The following is a 13,499-nucleotide window of genomic DNA, read 5'->3' as shown; positions in this document are numbered from 1 at the left end:
ATTTTGTATTAATCTATTTAATTGGGCTATTGTATTTAATATTTCTTTTAATTTTTATATATTGTATTTTATTGTATTGCCCTGTACACCGCCCTGAGTCCTTCAGGAGAAGGGCGGTATAAAAATTAAATTATTATTATTTATTATTATTATTATTATTATTATTATTATTATTATTATTATTATTATTTTACTAATATGCAAACTTTCATTTGCTTTTTAATGGCCATTTGGAACTTACAGGTGCCTCTTTCTTCCATCAGTCCATTATTATATATTATATTATTATATTAGCAGCATTCCATGCTTCCATTTTTCCCCCTCCAAATCCATGATATTGCTGAGTTTTAGGTCTTAATAATATTTACAAGCATTCTAATAAAAATAATAAAGAAGTCATAAAAATTCCAAATTAAACCACCAAATTGGTTTGAATGCAAGAGTTACATTTTATTCCCACTGCAATCCTTCCAATGCTTAGGAAAGACGGTAGCGTGGAAGCAAAGAACTGAATGAGACTCGCTGGGAAATAATAACTTTGGTGAAATCCTAGGCCAATGGCTTTTCTTAACATTTTCTGTTTTATATTATGAGTTTTTAAAAATTTGTTAGCTGTGCATCATCCTTTTGGAGCCAAGTAACCTCAAAAATCTAAGAAATAATTAAAGAAAATTCCAAGTGCCAGAATGCTACACTATCTTTACATTTTGTCTAATACAATGTAGTAGTTTTTACAACGAATGTTTCAAAGAATGAACACACAAGAACATTAAAGCACCATTTTAAAAATAATTACATTATTAATGACATTATCGGCATTCCATGAGTTAGCTGTTCCCACCATACACCTCTCCCCTCTACATGAATGTCAAGAAGAAATCAAAATACTCAACATTTGTAAAGGAGGTTTAAAAAACAACAACAATTTTAAGCCATGCCAGATACAGAGGCCTTTGCCTTAACCTCCACCATGCAGTTAAAGAAGCTTTATCGTCAAATGCAAAAAGAAGGAAGGAAGGGGGGGGGGAGAGAGACCGAAAATCACAATGCCAGCTTAGAAATTGGGCATCAAAAGCTAAAACAAATCTTTCGTAAAAACATACGCTGCCCAAAATAACATTAACCGATTTCCTTTCATGTGGCAATACCGATACGAACAACAACAAAAGCCTGAGATTCCGAAAGACAGATTTGTGCAGATATAATTTAAAAGGAATTGGATTAATAAATTATTGCAAAGGTCCAGTTCAACCCCATTCACATTAATGCTCAACACTCTTCAATACGCCCTCCTCTCAGCCTGATCTATTCTCTCCCACCTGTCCAGAAGTGGTCCAACAAATACGTCTTTTTTTTTCCTCCTTGGGACTGCACCTTCTTTCAAATGGAACTCATAAGAAATGTCAACAACCTCCGGGAAGAAGCATCACTAGATTGGTATTCTGCTCTGAACTGTCATCGCAGATCCGTTTATCTCAACAGCAGCCTGTGATTCAGCAGGGAACAAACATCTTGCATACTGATCAATTTATGTGCAGCGGGGAAAACATTGACATTTTCTAGGTTAAATATTTGAGGTCTGCAAGGAAGGCAGAAATTGGGATGGAAGAGAGCTTTTTGATGCATGATAGGCTGATATACACAAGTTCACCAACTCATTGCCCAGGGCAAGGGGCCTATGACTCGTGTGAGGTGATAACCAACCCCATGATCATTTGAAGGCAGGTAATTGAGCTACATGAGATAAAAGCTTTCTGTTACCATCTCCAACTTTCTCCAGTCTGGTGCCTTTCATTTGGCAGGATTTCAGGGCTGACCATGTTACTTTGATGGTATGCAACTGAAGAACTGAAGTCCAACACAACTGAAGGGCACCAGGTAAGTAAAACGGCATGCTTCAGTCACTGACCATATGATTCACTCAACAACCAGAATAACAGAGCTGGAAGGGACCTTGGAGGTCCAATCCCCTGCTCACATAGGAAACCCTCTACCATTTCAGACAAATGGTTGTCCAATCTCTTCTTAAAAACTTCCAGTATTGGAGCACCCACAATTTCTGGAGGCAAGGCATTCCACAGGTTGTTTCTCCTTAGTTCTAGGTTGCTTCTCTCCTTGATTAGTTTCCATCCATTGCTTCTTGTCCTGCCTTCAGGTGCTTTGAAGAATAGGTTGTCGCCCCCCCCCTCTTCTTCATGGCAGCCCCTCAGATATTGGAGCACAGCTATCATGTCACTCCTAGACACACCCAATTCCTGTAACCATTCTTCATATGTTTAACCTCCGGTCCCCTAATCCAACTGCCTGCTCAAGGCAGGAAACCTATACCATCCGCGTCAAAGGATTGTCCAGTCTATTTTTCAAAATCTCCAGTGATGGACCAGCCACATCCAGGAAGAAAGGTATTCCATTGATTAATAGTTCTGACAGGAAATTTCTCCCTAGTTCTAGGTTGGCTCTTGAATGAACTTCTACCCATTACTTCTTGTCTTGCCCTCAGCTGTGTTGGAGAATAAGTCAACCCCCTCTTCTCTGTGACAGCCCTTCAAGTATTGGAAGACAGTTACCATGTCTGCACCGCCCCACTCCTTATCTGTCCCTTCATTAAGCTGGTCAATTATGACAGTCATTGTGCTCATGACAATCTCTCCAAAACCAGAAAGGTGTCCTTCAGTCACAAAAGCTGGCCATCCCCAGCTCTGCTGTCTTTGGAGCATGAGTGTAAGGCTCCGGTGTCAAACTCAATTGCGTCATGTGACGTATAGTGATGTATGGCAACATTTTTTTTGCCTTTGCGGAGCCAAGGTGGCCCGCGGCCCGTGCATGACTCATCCGGCCCACGGGCCGCCAGTTTGACACCGCTGGTCTAAAGGATACTTTGTAGGGGTCTGGAACAGACGGAGCACAGCCAGTTAATGAAAACAAAACACCACTCAGGTTGCTTCCAGGGAGCTGTTGTCTTTGTTCTTTATTACTCCAGGCAGAATTTGTCATAAAAGTTCCTGGTACAACTGCCATCTAAGTAATGACAGCTTGTCAGATCAGTAACAGGAGCATTAAATTGGCCAATTAAATCTGTTCGGTGTGGTGCATGGCAAAGAAAAAAAAGGGCGACGTTTTCTTTGTGATCCAAAAGGCAACATATCTGAACCTTTGTGTGAAGCTGCCTTGACACCATATCAGCTCCCTGCTCTTTGGGGCACAAAATCATACCAACCACCAGCCTCTCCCACTAACAGGAACCTGATGGTTTTTGCTGGAGACACCACAGCTTGAAATTTCCCGTACGCAAAGTTCTCCATGCCATTCACTTAGAGCTACACTGCCCTGTTTTCTAATCTCCTGGAAAATACTCTGGTTTTTGCTCACAAGAGATTCTTTTCATTCTAAAAGGGAACATCTGCACATTTAAAAAAAAATCCAACAGGCCAGCTGAATGCTTACCTTCATGGCCAAGCAGAGAGACCTCTCCATTCCTCCCCAACCACTCTCGTTTCTCATGCTGAAACAAAAGGCTGCAACCAACCAGCCTTTTCACATGTAAAACAAAAGCAAAGCATAAACTTCAGGATGACTGACAGATCTGGCAGCTGTATTCTTCTGACTCCTACTCAGCTAAAGAACCCAGGATAATGGCATCCCAAAGAGCCCTTGTCAAATAAGCAATTTCACAAGAGAGTTGTGTATAAATGCCCTATACCTCACATCTAGAAAGAGGAGGCCGAAAGATTCCAAAACATGTAGAGAACATGGTCTCACTGTTTTGATTTGTTTCCTGAATCTCCCAGTAAAACCTGATTCTGTGTGATTCAGCTCTGAACAATTCTTCTTCATCCTGATCTATAACCAGTGGGCTCTTAGAGAAGATTACTTCATTAAGATTATTTATTATTTTATTAGTCAACCCAACTAGGTGGACAAGACTTAAGTATCATATAGTTCACTTAAACACTAATAAGCTTGTTTGGTTTTGACCTTGGTTCTTTTGGGGTGGGGGGAGTTTAACAGATAGTTTGAAGCCAGATCACCTAATACAACTCATTATAGTGCAATCCAGTTGCGTATAGTGCAAAAATGAATGTGTTGTATGTCTCCAATCCCTCAGTCAGTGTTTGAGGCAAGAGGCTAATCAACACTGAGATTGTGTTCTGTTTCATTTTTTGTAATCTTTCTTTCTCATTCTCCTCTTCCTTGACATGAGGTGTAGGGCATCATCTAACTTTCTGTCTTATTCTCATTTAATTTAGGAGCACAGATACATATTGATCAATGTAGCTTGATTGTGGTATATACCACACTTTTTCTTATCTTTCTCACTGGAACATCACGTTCTACACACGTCAACCACACAAGATACCACAAGGAGACTAAGAGCTATAAAACTATAATAGTAACAATAACAGACAAGAGGCCACAAGGATCTGACTGACGTATAAAGAAATGTTGGTCCTTCCTGAAAAGACAATGCACCCAATGTTTGTTACAACTTTCAGGATGGAGAACAAATCTTCTGCCATTAGGAACATGGTAAATATCTCAGCTTAAGAGATGCTACTGGGGGTCAGAGGTATCCATCACTGGAGATTTTTAAGAAGAGGATAGACAGACACTTGTCTGAAATGGTATAGGTTCTCCTGCTTAAGTGGGGGGCTGGACTAGAAGACCTCCAGGGTCCCTTCCAGCTCTATTACCTCCCATTTCACCATCTGTGTCATTTTCCATCATTTGGGTAATTATGCAGTTGACATAATGGATGTCAGTTATATTACATAATAGCCATTCTGTGCCATCATGGGACACAAAAGCCATAAGAACCTCGACTACGTAATTATAATAATGACTGGCATTGATGCAAATTATATAAATTACATCAGTGATCCAGACTGCTTCAGACTCTGTGGAGGGAAGACTACGCTTATACTACATTTTGTCCATTGAAACCCAGGCAATTGCAAGGCTGTCTGGAAAATGGAAGTTCTGTGCTGTTTTCAGCTCACAACATTTTAAGGGTCAACCAGCCTTTAATTGAAGAGACAAGACTTCTCCCATTTTGCATCACACTCACAAAGTTCAACCAGGCAGAAGTAGATTCATCCTGCTGCGCTGAAGCCCATATAAAAATGTAGTTTGGACCAGCACCTCAAAATGACTCTGAAAAATACATTTCACCAAACTGGCTAGAAAGTCTTGAAGTTCCTTCCCAAGTTCCACCTCTATCTCCAGGTCAGTCACTTCACAAGCATAATTTTAATGTGAAGTCAGTTCTGCTGAGTATTGATATTTCTGGAATCGATAAACTCATAACTGGGATGGAAGAAACGCCAAGCAGTGAATGAATTGTCGAATGCGAGCAAGTTAGAAAGAAAAAAAAAACAGCTTAGAAGATTTTAATTAAAAGCATGTAAGGGAAGCAGGCGGTTAAGTAGTTTACCAATTCATCAGGCCTTAAGGAAGAACTATGATCCCCAGTAAACCTTTCAAAGTATCTGCTAATGAAGCTCGAACCTGAACTTTTCCTTTCTCTGCAGGTTTAATGGGACGCGCTAGGTTCCTGTGAATTTTGCACATCCATATTGTCAGGTCTCATATTTTGCAAAGCCTTGCAGATTCGACCGTGAACCAGATTCTTTCATTATTTATAATACTATCGGCATATATAAAGATTGCTCTGCTGGACCAATCCAATCTCCATCTGGTTGAGCATTCTGCTGTTGACAATTGGACACTTTGGGGAAATTAAGGTGCAACACAATGACGTCAATAGCAAGCTCTTCCCTGTTGGACCTTCTCCCCCACTCCCCCCCCGTACCCAATACTCTGAAATAAAGTGCCTCCAAAGCTGGAAATTCTACAAATGTATTAAAATAATCATTAAAATCGCTTCAGCAATGTGGCACAAAAAGTTGCAAAATGGGGCAAAGCTCGCTTAACGAATGTCTCGCTTAGCAATATAACTTTTGGGCTCCCTTGTGGTCATAAGTACGAGTAATGCGTGCAGTTCCCAGGAGTGACGCTGGTTCTTCAAAAATTAGCCCTTGACAGATCTGTGAATTTATACAGTTCCCCACTTCTGGCCCAAGCAAGAAGAGAGAAACAAGGCAACAAGCAATGACCTCGAAACAACTGCACACAACCTTGTTTGGGCTTCTGGAGAACGCACATTATAGCCCAGATCTTTTGCCAAGGGCCAAATAAAATGGTGCAGTGATTTAGCATCATTAAAAACCCAGTTGGCAAGTGCAGTTAGTGTTTGGGCATTCGTTTCTCTTCTCCTGGGTGAGAAAAAGGCCCTCAATCACACTCTCCGATGAGCTGGGATCACTTGAAATGCGTCTCACAATCCCAGCATTCAGTGCAGTTTAAACAATGGTCCCAGAGAAACCAGATGAGAGCTGAATGTCACTCTGCAGCGGCTTTAAAAATATCTCGCAAGTGGGTCCCCTGACTGTGATAGAGGAGCAATAACGGGCTGGCTAGACACAGGAGATCGGAGAAAACAAAAGATCAAAGAGAGGAAAGATAAAGCAAAGAGAAATAAAAGTTTAGAGGAGAAGAAGAAGAAGAAGAAGAAGAAGAAGAAGAAGAAGAAGAAGAAGAAGAAGAAGAAGAAGAAGAAGAAGAAGAAGAAGAAGAAGAAGAAGAGGAGGAGGAGGAGGAGGAGGAGGAGGAGGAGGAGGAGGAGGAGGAGGAGGAGGAGGAGGAGGAAGAAACACAAGAGGATTCCAAAAATGGAAGAACGGAAAACCAGCACTGGATAATTTCTTATCCTGGAAAAATCTCATTAATGGCAAGAGTTTAAATTAAGAAGGTCCTTCAGGACCAACCCAACAGAACGTGCTGTCTGAAACTACTTTGGTTCAAGATGCACAAACCAGGAGCCTCAGGATGACATGCCACTCAACTCTCCAGTTTTGGGGTGATTTTAAAATTGCCACCAAATTATTATTTCTAATTTATCAACCCTTGGATAGCACTGTCAACTTTCAGTGGTCAATACCGGCCACTCTGGGAAAACCTTAGATGAAACTGTGGTGAAGATCAACCGAGGGATGGCTGTTTTCTATTGCCTACTCCTGCTCTGAACTGCAGTGCCAGTCTCAGCCTGACTCCATTCAAATGAAAGCATTTACTCATGCTGTATGGGTGCAGCACGATTATTATCCTTATCTTCTTTACTACCCCCTTTCTGGATAGGATGATGATGATGATGATGATGATGGCTCTGTTGCTTTGTATGTACACTGAGAGCTTCTGCACCAGAGACAAATTCGTTGTGTCTAATCACACTTGGCCAAATAAAGTGTCCTCTTCTCTCCCTTCCACACCCCACCGCTTCCTCTCCTCTCCCCACCCACCCCTCCCCTCCCCACCCCCTCTCCCCTCCCCACCCACACCATCTCCTCTCCCCTCCGCTCCCCTTCCCTTCTCCTCTCCTCCCCTCCATTCCATTCCATTGATCCTGACCTGCCCAAAGCTTTGGAACTGAAACAGTCCTTTGAATGTATGCCTCCCTTGCAATCATTTAAAAAAAAACAAAAACCAGCACCCTCTCTTGTATCTTTCTCTGTAAATCAAAAATGTCAAGAGAAACCGTGATCATTCGTCACAAGTTATGGTCCTGGTGACAGTTTTAAAATTAAAAGCTATATCACTGCTTGACTTGGAAGCAACCTACGCACACGCTCCCTTAGAGCCAGAACTGGATTGAGAGTTCATAGATAGAATGGATAAAGCTTCCAGAAACAAAATGCTCCCCTTTTCTGGCTTATGCTTAGGAAATGCTTGACAAAAACATTATGGTGTAATGCTGTTGCCCATGGGAGCATCTCCTTTGAACATCAAGGATGCTGCAGAGGTTTCTGCAGCTAAACAGTGGAAGGGAAGATGGAAAGTAAGAAGAGTCCATGTCTCCTTCCTTTTTTTCAGCAAAACAGCAATGCTTTCTTCAGCCAGAACCATAAGATTATTAAGCAGATCTCCTTACTTTACTAAGATAACAAACATTTGAGTTTACGGGGCTCTTGGTGCCCTCTGAGCTTGGTGGTTTTCTTGCAGATGTTATCTGCATTATCAAACTAGGTAACACCATCAGCAGTGAGGATGAATGAAAGATCTGCAAGAAGTTTTGTGATGAATGAAACATCTGCAAGCTCAGAGAGTACCAAGGACACCACAGTTCAACCCTGAGCTACAAACATCCTCTTCTATCAGTATTTTTGAGCTTTATCATCCTTCAAGACTAATCAACAGAGAAGCAAGGAAAGGAAACTTTTCATTGTGACCCACCACACCTTATCCATTCACTCAGGGGGCTTTAGAACTGCTCTCTTCCAGATATTCCATGAAGGTCCATCTGTTAAATAGGAGTAGAGTAGAGTAGAGTAGAGTAGAGTAGAGTAGAGTAGAGTAGAATAGAATAGAATAGAATAGAATAGAATAGAATAGAATAGAATAGAATAGAATGGAATGGAATGGAATGGAATGGAATGGAATGGAATGGAATGGAATGGAATGGAATGGAATGGAATGGAATGGAATGGAATGGAATAGAATAAATATGGAGGAATAGAATAGAATAGAATAGAATAGAACAGAACAGAACAGAACAGAACAGAACAGAACAGAACAGAACAGAATAGAATAGAATAGAAGCTGGAAGGGACCTTGGAGGTCTTCTAGTCCAGCCCACTGTTCAAGCAGGAGGACCTATACCATCTCAGACAGGTGACTGTCCAGTCTCTTCTTAAAAATCTCCAGTGATGGAGTGCCCACAATTTCTGAAGGCAAGCTGTTCCACTGGTTGATTGTCCTGTCGGGAAGTTTCTCCTTAATTCTCTCTTTGATCAGCTTCCAACCACTGTTTCTCATCCTTCCCTCTGGTGCTCTGGTGAACAACCTGGCCCCCTCTGCCTTGTGGCAGCCCCTCAGACACTGGAATACTGCTATCATGTCTCCCCTATTTCTTCTTTTCTTTAGACTAGACACACTCAAGTTCCACAGCCATTCTTCACAGCAACTTGCACTGGTGCTTTCACAATTCCCCAAGGGGGGTGGGGAAACACTAGTGAACAAATCTGGTTGGAGAGATGATGCGAAATGGTGAACGGAAAGGACATTTGACCTAAAGAAACTAAAATATAGGAATTGAGTCTAAGGGTAGCTTATCTCACCAATGGCAGTTTAGCAGAGGGGATAAGCAATTGGGAAGAAAGACGCTATTTGAAATATTCTGAGAAATGTGACTTCATTACTAAATCTTTATGTTTATCTTTATCTTTATTAGACTTATATACCGCCCTTCTCCTGTAGGACTCAGGGCAGTTCACAAGGTTTTATTAAAATAACAATACAACAATTACAAAAATTAAAAACAGTTAAAATAATTAAATTTAAACCTTGAATAAATATAAAACCCCAATTAAAATCCAATTTAAAACCCCAATTAATACTCTCAGTCCAGGCCAGAAAGCTCAAAGAGGTTGGAAGGTTGGAAATTCCTCTCCAAGTTTCCGAGATTTGGACTCTAGCCTAATACTAGCATTCTAATTAATGCTAGCATCAACGGTCGCAGGAATTGGGTATGTCTACTCTAACTATGAGAAAGACCAGGGGTGTGTGTGTCATGATTACAGTCTTCCAATACTTGAGGACTCTCACAGAGAAGTCTAGCCTAGTCTTCAAAGTACCTAAGGGCAGAACAAGAAACAATGGATGGATGCTTATCAAAGGAAGCTCCAACCTAGAATTCAACAGAAATTTCCCTTACAGTGGGAACAATTACCCAGTAGAACGGCTTGCCTTCAGAAATTGTGGTTGCTCCATCACTGGAGGATTTTAAGAAGAGACTGGTGGACAGCCATTTGTTTGGAATGGCATACGTTTTCCTGCTCAAGCAGGGGGTTGGTCTAGAGAAGACCTCCACGGTCCTTGCCAACTCTGTTACTCTGCGTTCCGTAAGACACTTTGCTACAATTCTTGTCCCTTAACTTCATCCAATTGTATGGGGCTTGACAGCGAATTTCCAGGAATGCATGGGAACACTCTCAAATTCTAAAACCAGAAATAGGTGAAGGGCAAGAAGAACAAACTCTTGGGGAGGACCGGCTTCAAAACACTCCTAGGCCTTCTCCGGAAGATGGACAATGCCTCTTCTGGGACTTCAGCCAAAGAAAAGGAATGATCCATCCTCGGATCAAAGTGTGTTTCCTGCTAGCAAACAGCCAAACAGAATCTCAATATTTCTTTTGACAGAGATCCTGTTTCCTGCTCTCCCTTTGCAAGAGTTTTCTGTGCACGGCTGTTCTACTTCTCATTAAAAGCAATGTAGTTGGCTGAGTATTTCCAGTTAAAGCTCAACCTGCTTTCCACCTTGAGCCACTACTAACGCATGAAGACCTTGTTAATTTCACCAGTGTTTATTCGCAGGTAGCCATGCCTAACCCTGGAAAAGATTGGGATCGGCCAAGTTCTGCTTTCAAACGCCTGTAACTTATAACAAATAGTTAGCTGCCCTGAAGAAAAGATAAAAGTATGAAATCAGGATGATCGTCTCTGGCCACCATTGGAAATGTCCCTGTTCGGCAAACACACAGTTAAGGTTTGCTCATGCTGGGCATGTTTAAGTGCGAAGGTTTATATACAATCAGCAATCAGCAATCTACGACTGTCAAGCACAAGCCCAGAGTGACACAGTGAAATCCAGTCGAGTCCAATGCTTTATTTGCTTGCACCAAATGGACAGCATCTCACCAGCTAAAGCTTATAATCTTCTCACCTCACTGATACATCCTGGGAAATTCTGGGGTGCACTACCCTGAGCCTTTTCCTCTCCCCACCATCCAGTTCAGGACTCTGTAGTCTCTTGTTTTGGACCCCTGTCTGAAGTTTGCTGCCTGCCCCACTTCCCAGAAGCCACAGTCCCATTGCTGACCTTCCTCCTCTCCCCAGTCCTTCTTCAGCTGCACATTCCATCCCCAAGACTCTGTACCCTTTGGGCTAAGCAATGGGCAGGTTCATGTACAGTTTGGGTATGTCTACTCTAGTGAAGAGGAGGACTAGGGGAGAGATGATACCACCGTTCCAATATCTGAGGGTCTGCCACAAAGAAGAGGGGGTCAAACTATTTCCCAAAGCACCAGAAAGCAAGAGAAGAAACAATGGATGGAAACTATGCAAGGAGAGAAGCAACCTAGAACTAAGGAGAAATTTCCTAACGGTGAGAGCAATCAACCAGTGGAACAGCTTGCCTTCTGAAGTTGTGTGTGCTCCATCACTGGAAGTTTTCAAAAAAAAAAAAAAAAAGAGAGAGAGAGAGAGAGAGAGAGAGAGAGAGAGAGAGAGAGAGAGAGAGAGAGACTGGACAACAGGAGCAGGAGATTGGATAGAAGACTTCCAAGGTCCCTTCTGATTCTTTTATTCTACGTATGTTCTATATGCAGAGATGGAGCCCTTTACATTGTGCTAAACAGCAGTTGTGTTTAATAGCAGTTCATTGTTTACACAGTATGCAGCTAAGCCATAGATGCTTGTGATTGAATGCACAGTGATATTTTATGATATACTACAGACTAGCACTATTCCCAACTTCAACGAAAACGCAATCCTCATCATATAAGGATTTTAAAAAGAGAGCTTTTCAGGCCTCTTTATAAAGCAGATTGTGATAACAATATAATTAACTTGAAGTAACCTTTACGTGGGGTTTACTGAATTGATCCAATGTTCTACATCTATGCAACAGAACAAACAGTAAAACCAACATGGTTTGGTTGTCCACCATGTAATGAACAAAAACCTAAGTTTCTAAATTACAAACTAGCCAAATTCTTTTAAACCCAACTTATTAAACACAAGAATTTAAGGAAGAGGTTCTTAACATTTCTGTGCCTTTGAGTGTCTGGTGAAATCTCAGGCAAATGTATTTAAATAAAATAAAACAGTGAAAATAAAGTTGCAATTTTTTTCTTATCCAAGTTCTTCCAAATCTGAAATCCCAAGTTCAGAAGCACGAACCTATAGTTCAAAGCTGCACTCAGCAATCTGGCATCTTTGAGATGCTTTAAATTGCAAGTTCTCTAGTTCCTTGTCATATGGCCATGCTACATAGAGCTGATTGGGCACTCTTTCCAAACAGCTGATCAATTTAAAGTTAAGTCCTAGTAGAATTAACTTTGGTTCCCTAAGAGACAAGAGAAAGCTGTAACTTTTTTTCCATTAAAAGACAGTGGAAAGTTTTGGGGAACACTCCAAAATGCAATCCCCAAAGGCCAGTTTTTCCAAGGCTTACCAATGTTGAAATGCCACGTCTAACTATTTACAAGTCTCCCAAAAGCTGCCAAAAGACCACGACCAGCTACTCACAAATACTTTTATACATAATGCCAACCTGGCTGATAAATTTGGTCCTTCCTATAACATTGAGGGTATCCCTAACGCTTCCATCTTCAGCCACTGCAAGGGTAAACATCTATGCCCAGATTTATTTATTTATTTTTTTTAAAAAGCCAACATCCTGTCTTGCTGGTCTGTTTGCATCCCCCCCCCCCAAAAAAAAAACAGAATTGTTTTTCATCCTAAGAGGAAATCCTCAAACTCAGACTTGGCCTCTCACTGGGCGTCAGAAACTCTAACCATCTCCAGAATAGCGGTCAACCTCAGGCGAAGCGAAGTCAATCGCAAAGGCGAAGGGAAGCCAAGCCATCCTTCGGGGAACAGGTGGCTTGCTAGGACCCCCATCTCTGCGCGCCATCGCTAGTCCTTTAAGGCTGGGCGGAGAGGTGCTCCTTAGGGGTGAATATAGGAACCCGGGAGGCTCCCTCTGGCCACGCTCCGACGACCCCCACTGGACCCACCAGACTCTCGGTTGCATCAGGGCGCCTTGCGCGATACCAACCCGTGGGGTTAAGCTGATCGCGACGCGCTGACGTCGCTCAGCAGCCGAGGTCCAGTAACCCCGGGGATACGAAGCCACCGAATCCACCTGGACCCGCTTATTCCCGATAGAGCTTGGAAAGCCAGGACCTCACGACAAAGGGGAGGCGAGCGGTTGCTGACGGGTCCAGAGAGATTTCTTCAAAGACAGCCCGCTTGGGGGGAGGGAAGAGTGTGTGTGGGGGGGGGGCAGGGGAATGGGGAGGCGTCCTGGCCGATTCCACCGGCCCTTTCCAGTTTGCAAGACGCTGCGGACTTGCAACCAGCCGCAGCTACTCACCGGGTGGATTAACAGCCGCCGGCGTTGCCATCTTGTCTCGGGAAGAATTAAGAGGAAGGCAAGCTGGGAGGAAGGGAGGGAGGGGGGGCGATGGGGAGGCAGTGATGCTCCGAGCAGCCCGGGAAGACGGAGAGCGGGCCCCGAAGCCCGCGGAGAAATGCCTTCCCACCTGCGTCCACACACAAAGGGAGGCGTCCGCGCAGGGGCGCCCGGCTCGCCGCGCTCTAAGCTCTTAACGCGCGGCGGCTCAAGATGTCTGATCTGATTAATCCCTTTTTTTTCTCTCTCT

At 42.7% G+C, this 13,499-nt stretch overlaps 1 protein-coding gene across 1 annotated transcript in view; it reads right to left on the bottom strand.

Annotated features, from left to right (window-relative positions):
• Nucleotides 1–13,267, bottom strand: part of ARNT2 (aryl hydrocarbon receptor nuclear translocator 2) — an 82,980-nt gene extending 69,713 nt beyond the window's left edge. Inside the window, exon 1 of the mRNA XM_083371368.1 lies at nt 13,211–13,267. Within this exon, the coding sequence (XP_083227494.1) occupies nt 13,211–13,241 (31 nt within the window). The 5' untranslated portion in view covers nt 13,242–13,267. The remainder of the gene's footprint in view (nt 1–13,210) is intronic.
• Nucleotides 13,268–13,499: the final 232 nt, after the last annotated feature.

This window comes from Vipera ursinii (genome assembly GCF_947247035.1).
Source record: "Vipera ursinii genome assembly, chromosome: 11".
NCBI lineage: Eukaryota > Metazoa > Chordata > Lepidosauria > Squamata > Viperidae > Vipera > Vipera ursinii.
The sequence above is the reverse complement of the archived record's forward strand: the minus strand, read 5'-3'. Positions and strand labels throughout refer to the sequence as shown.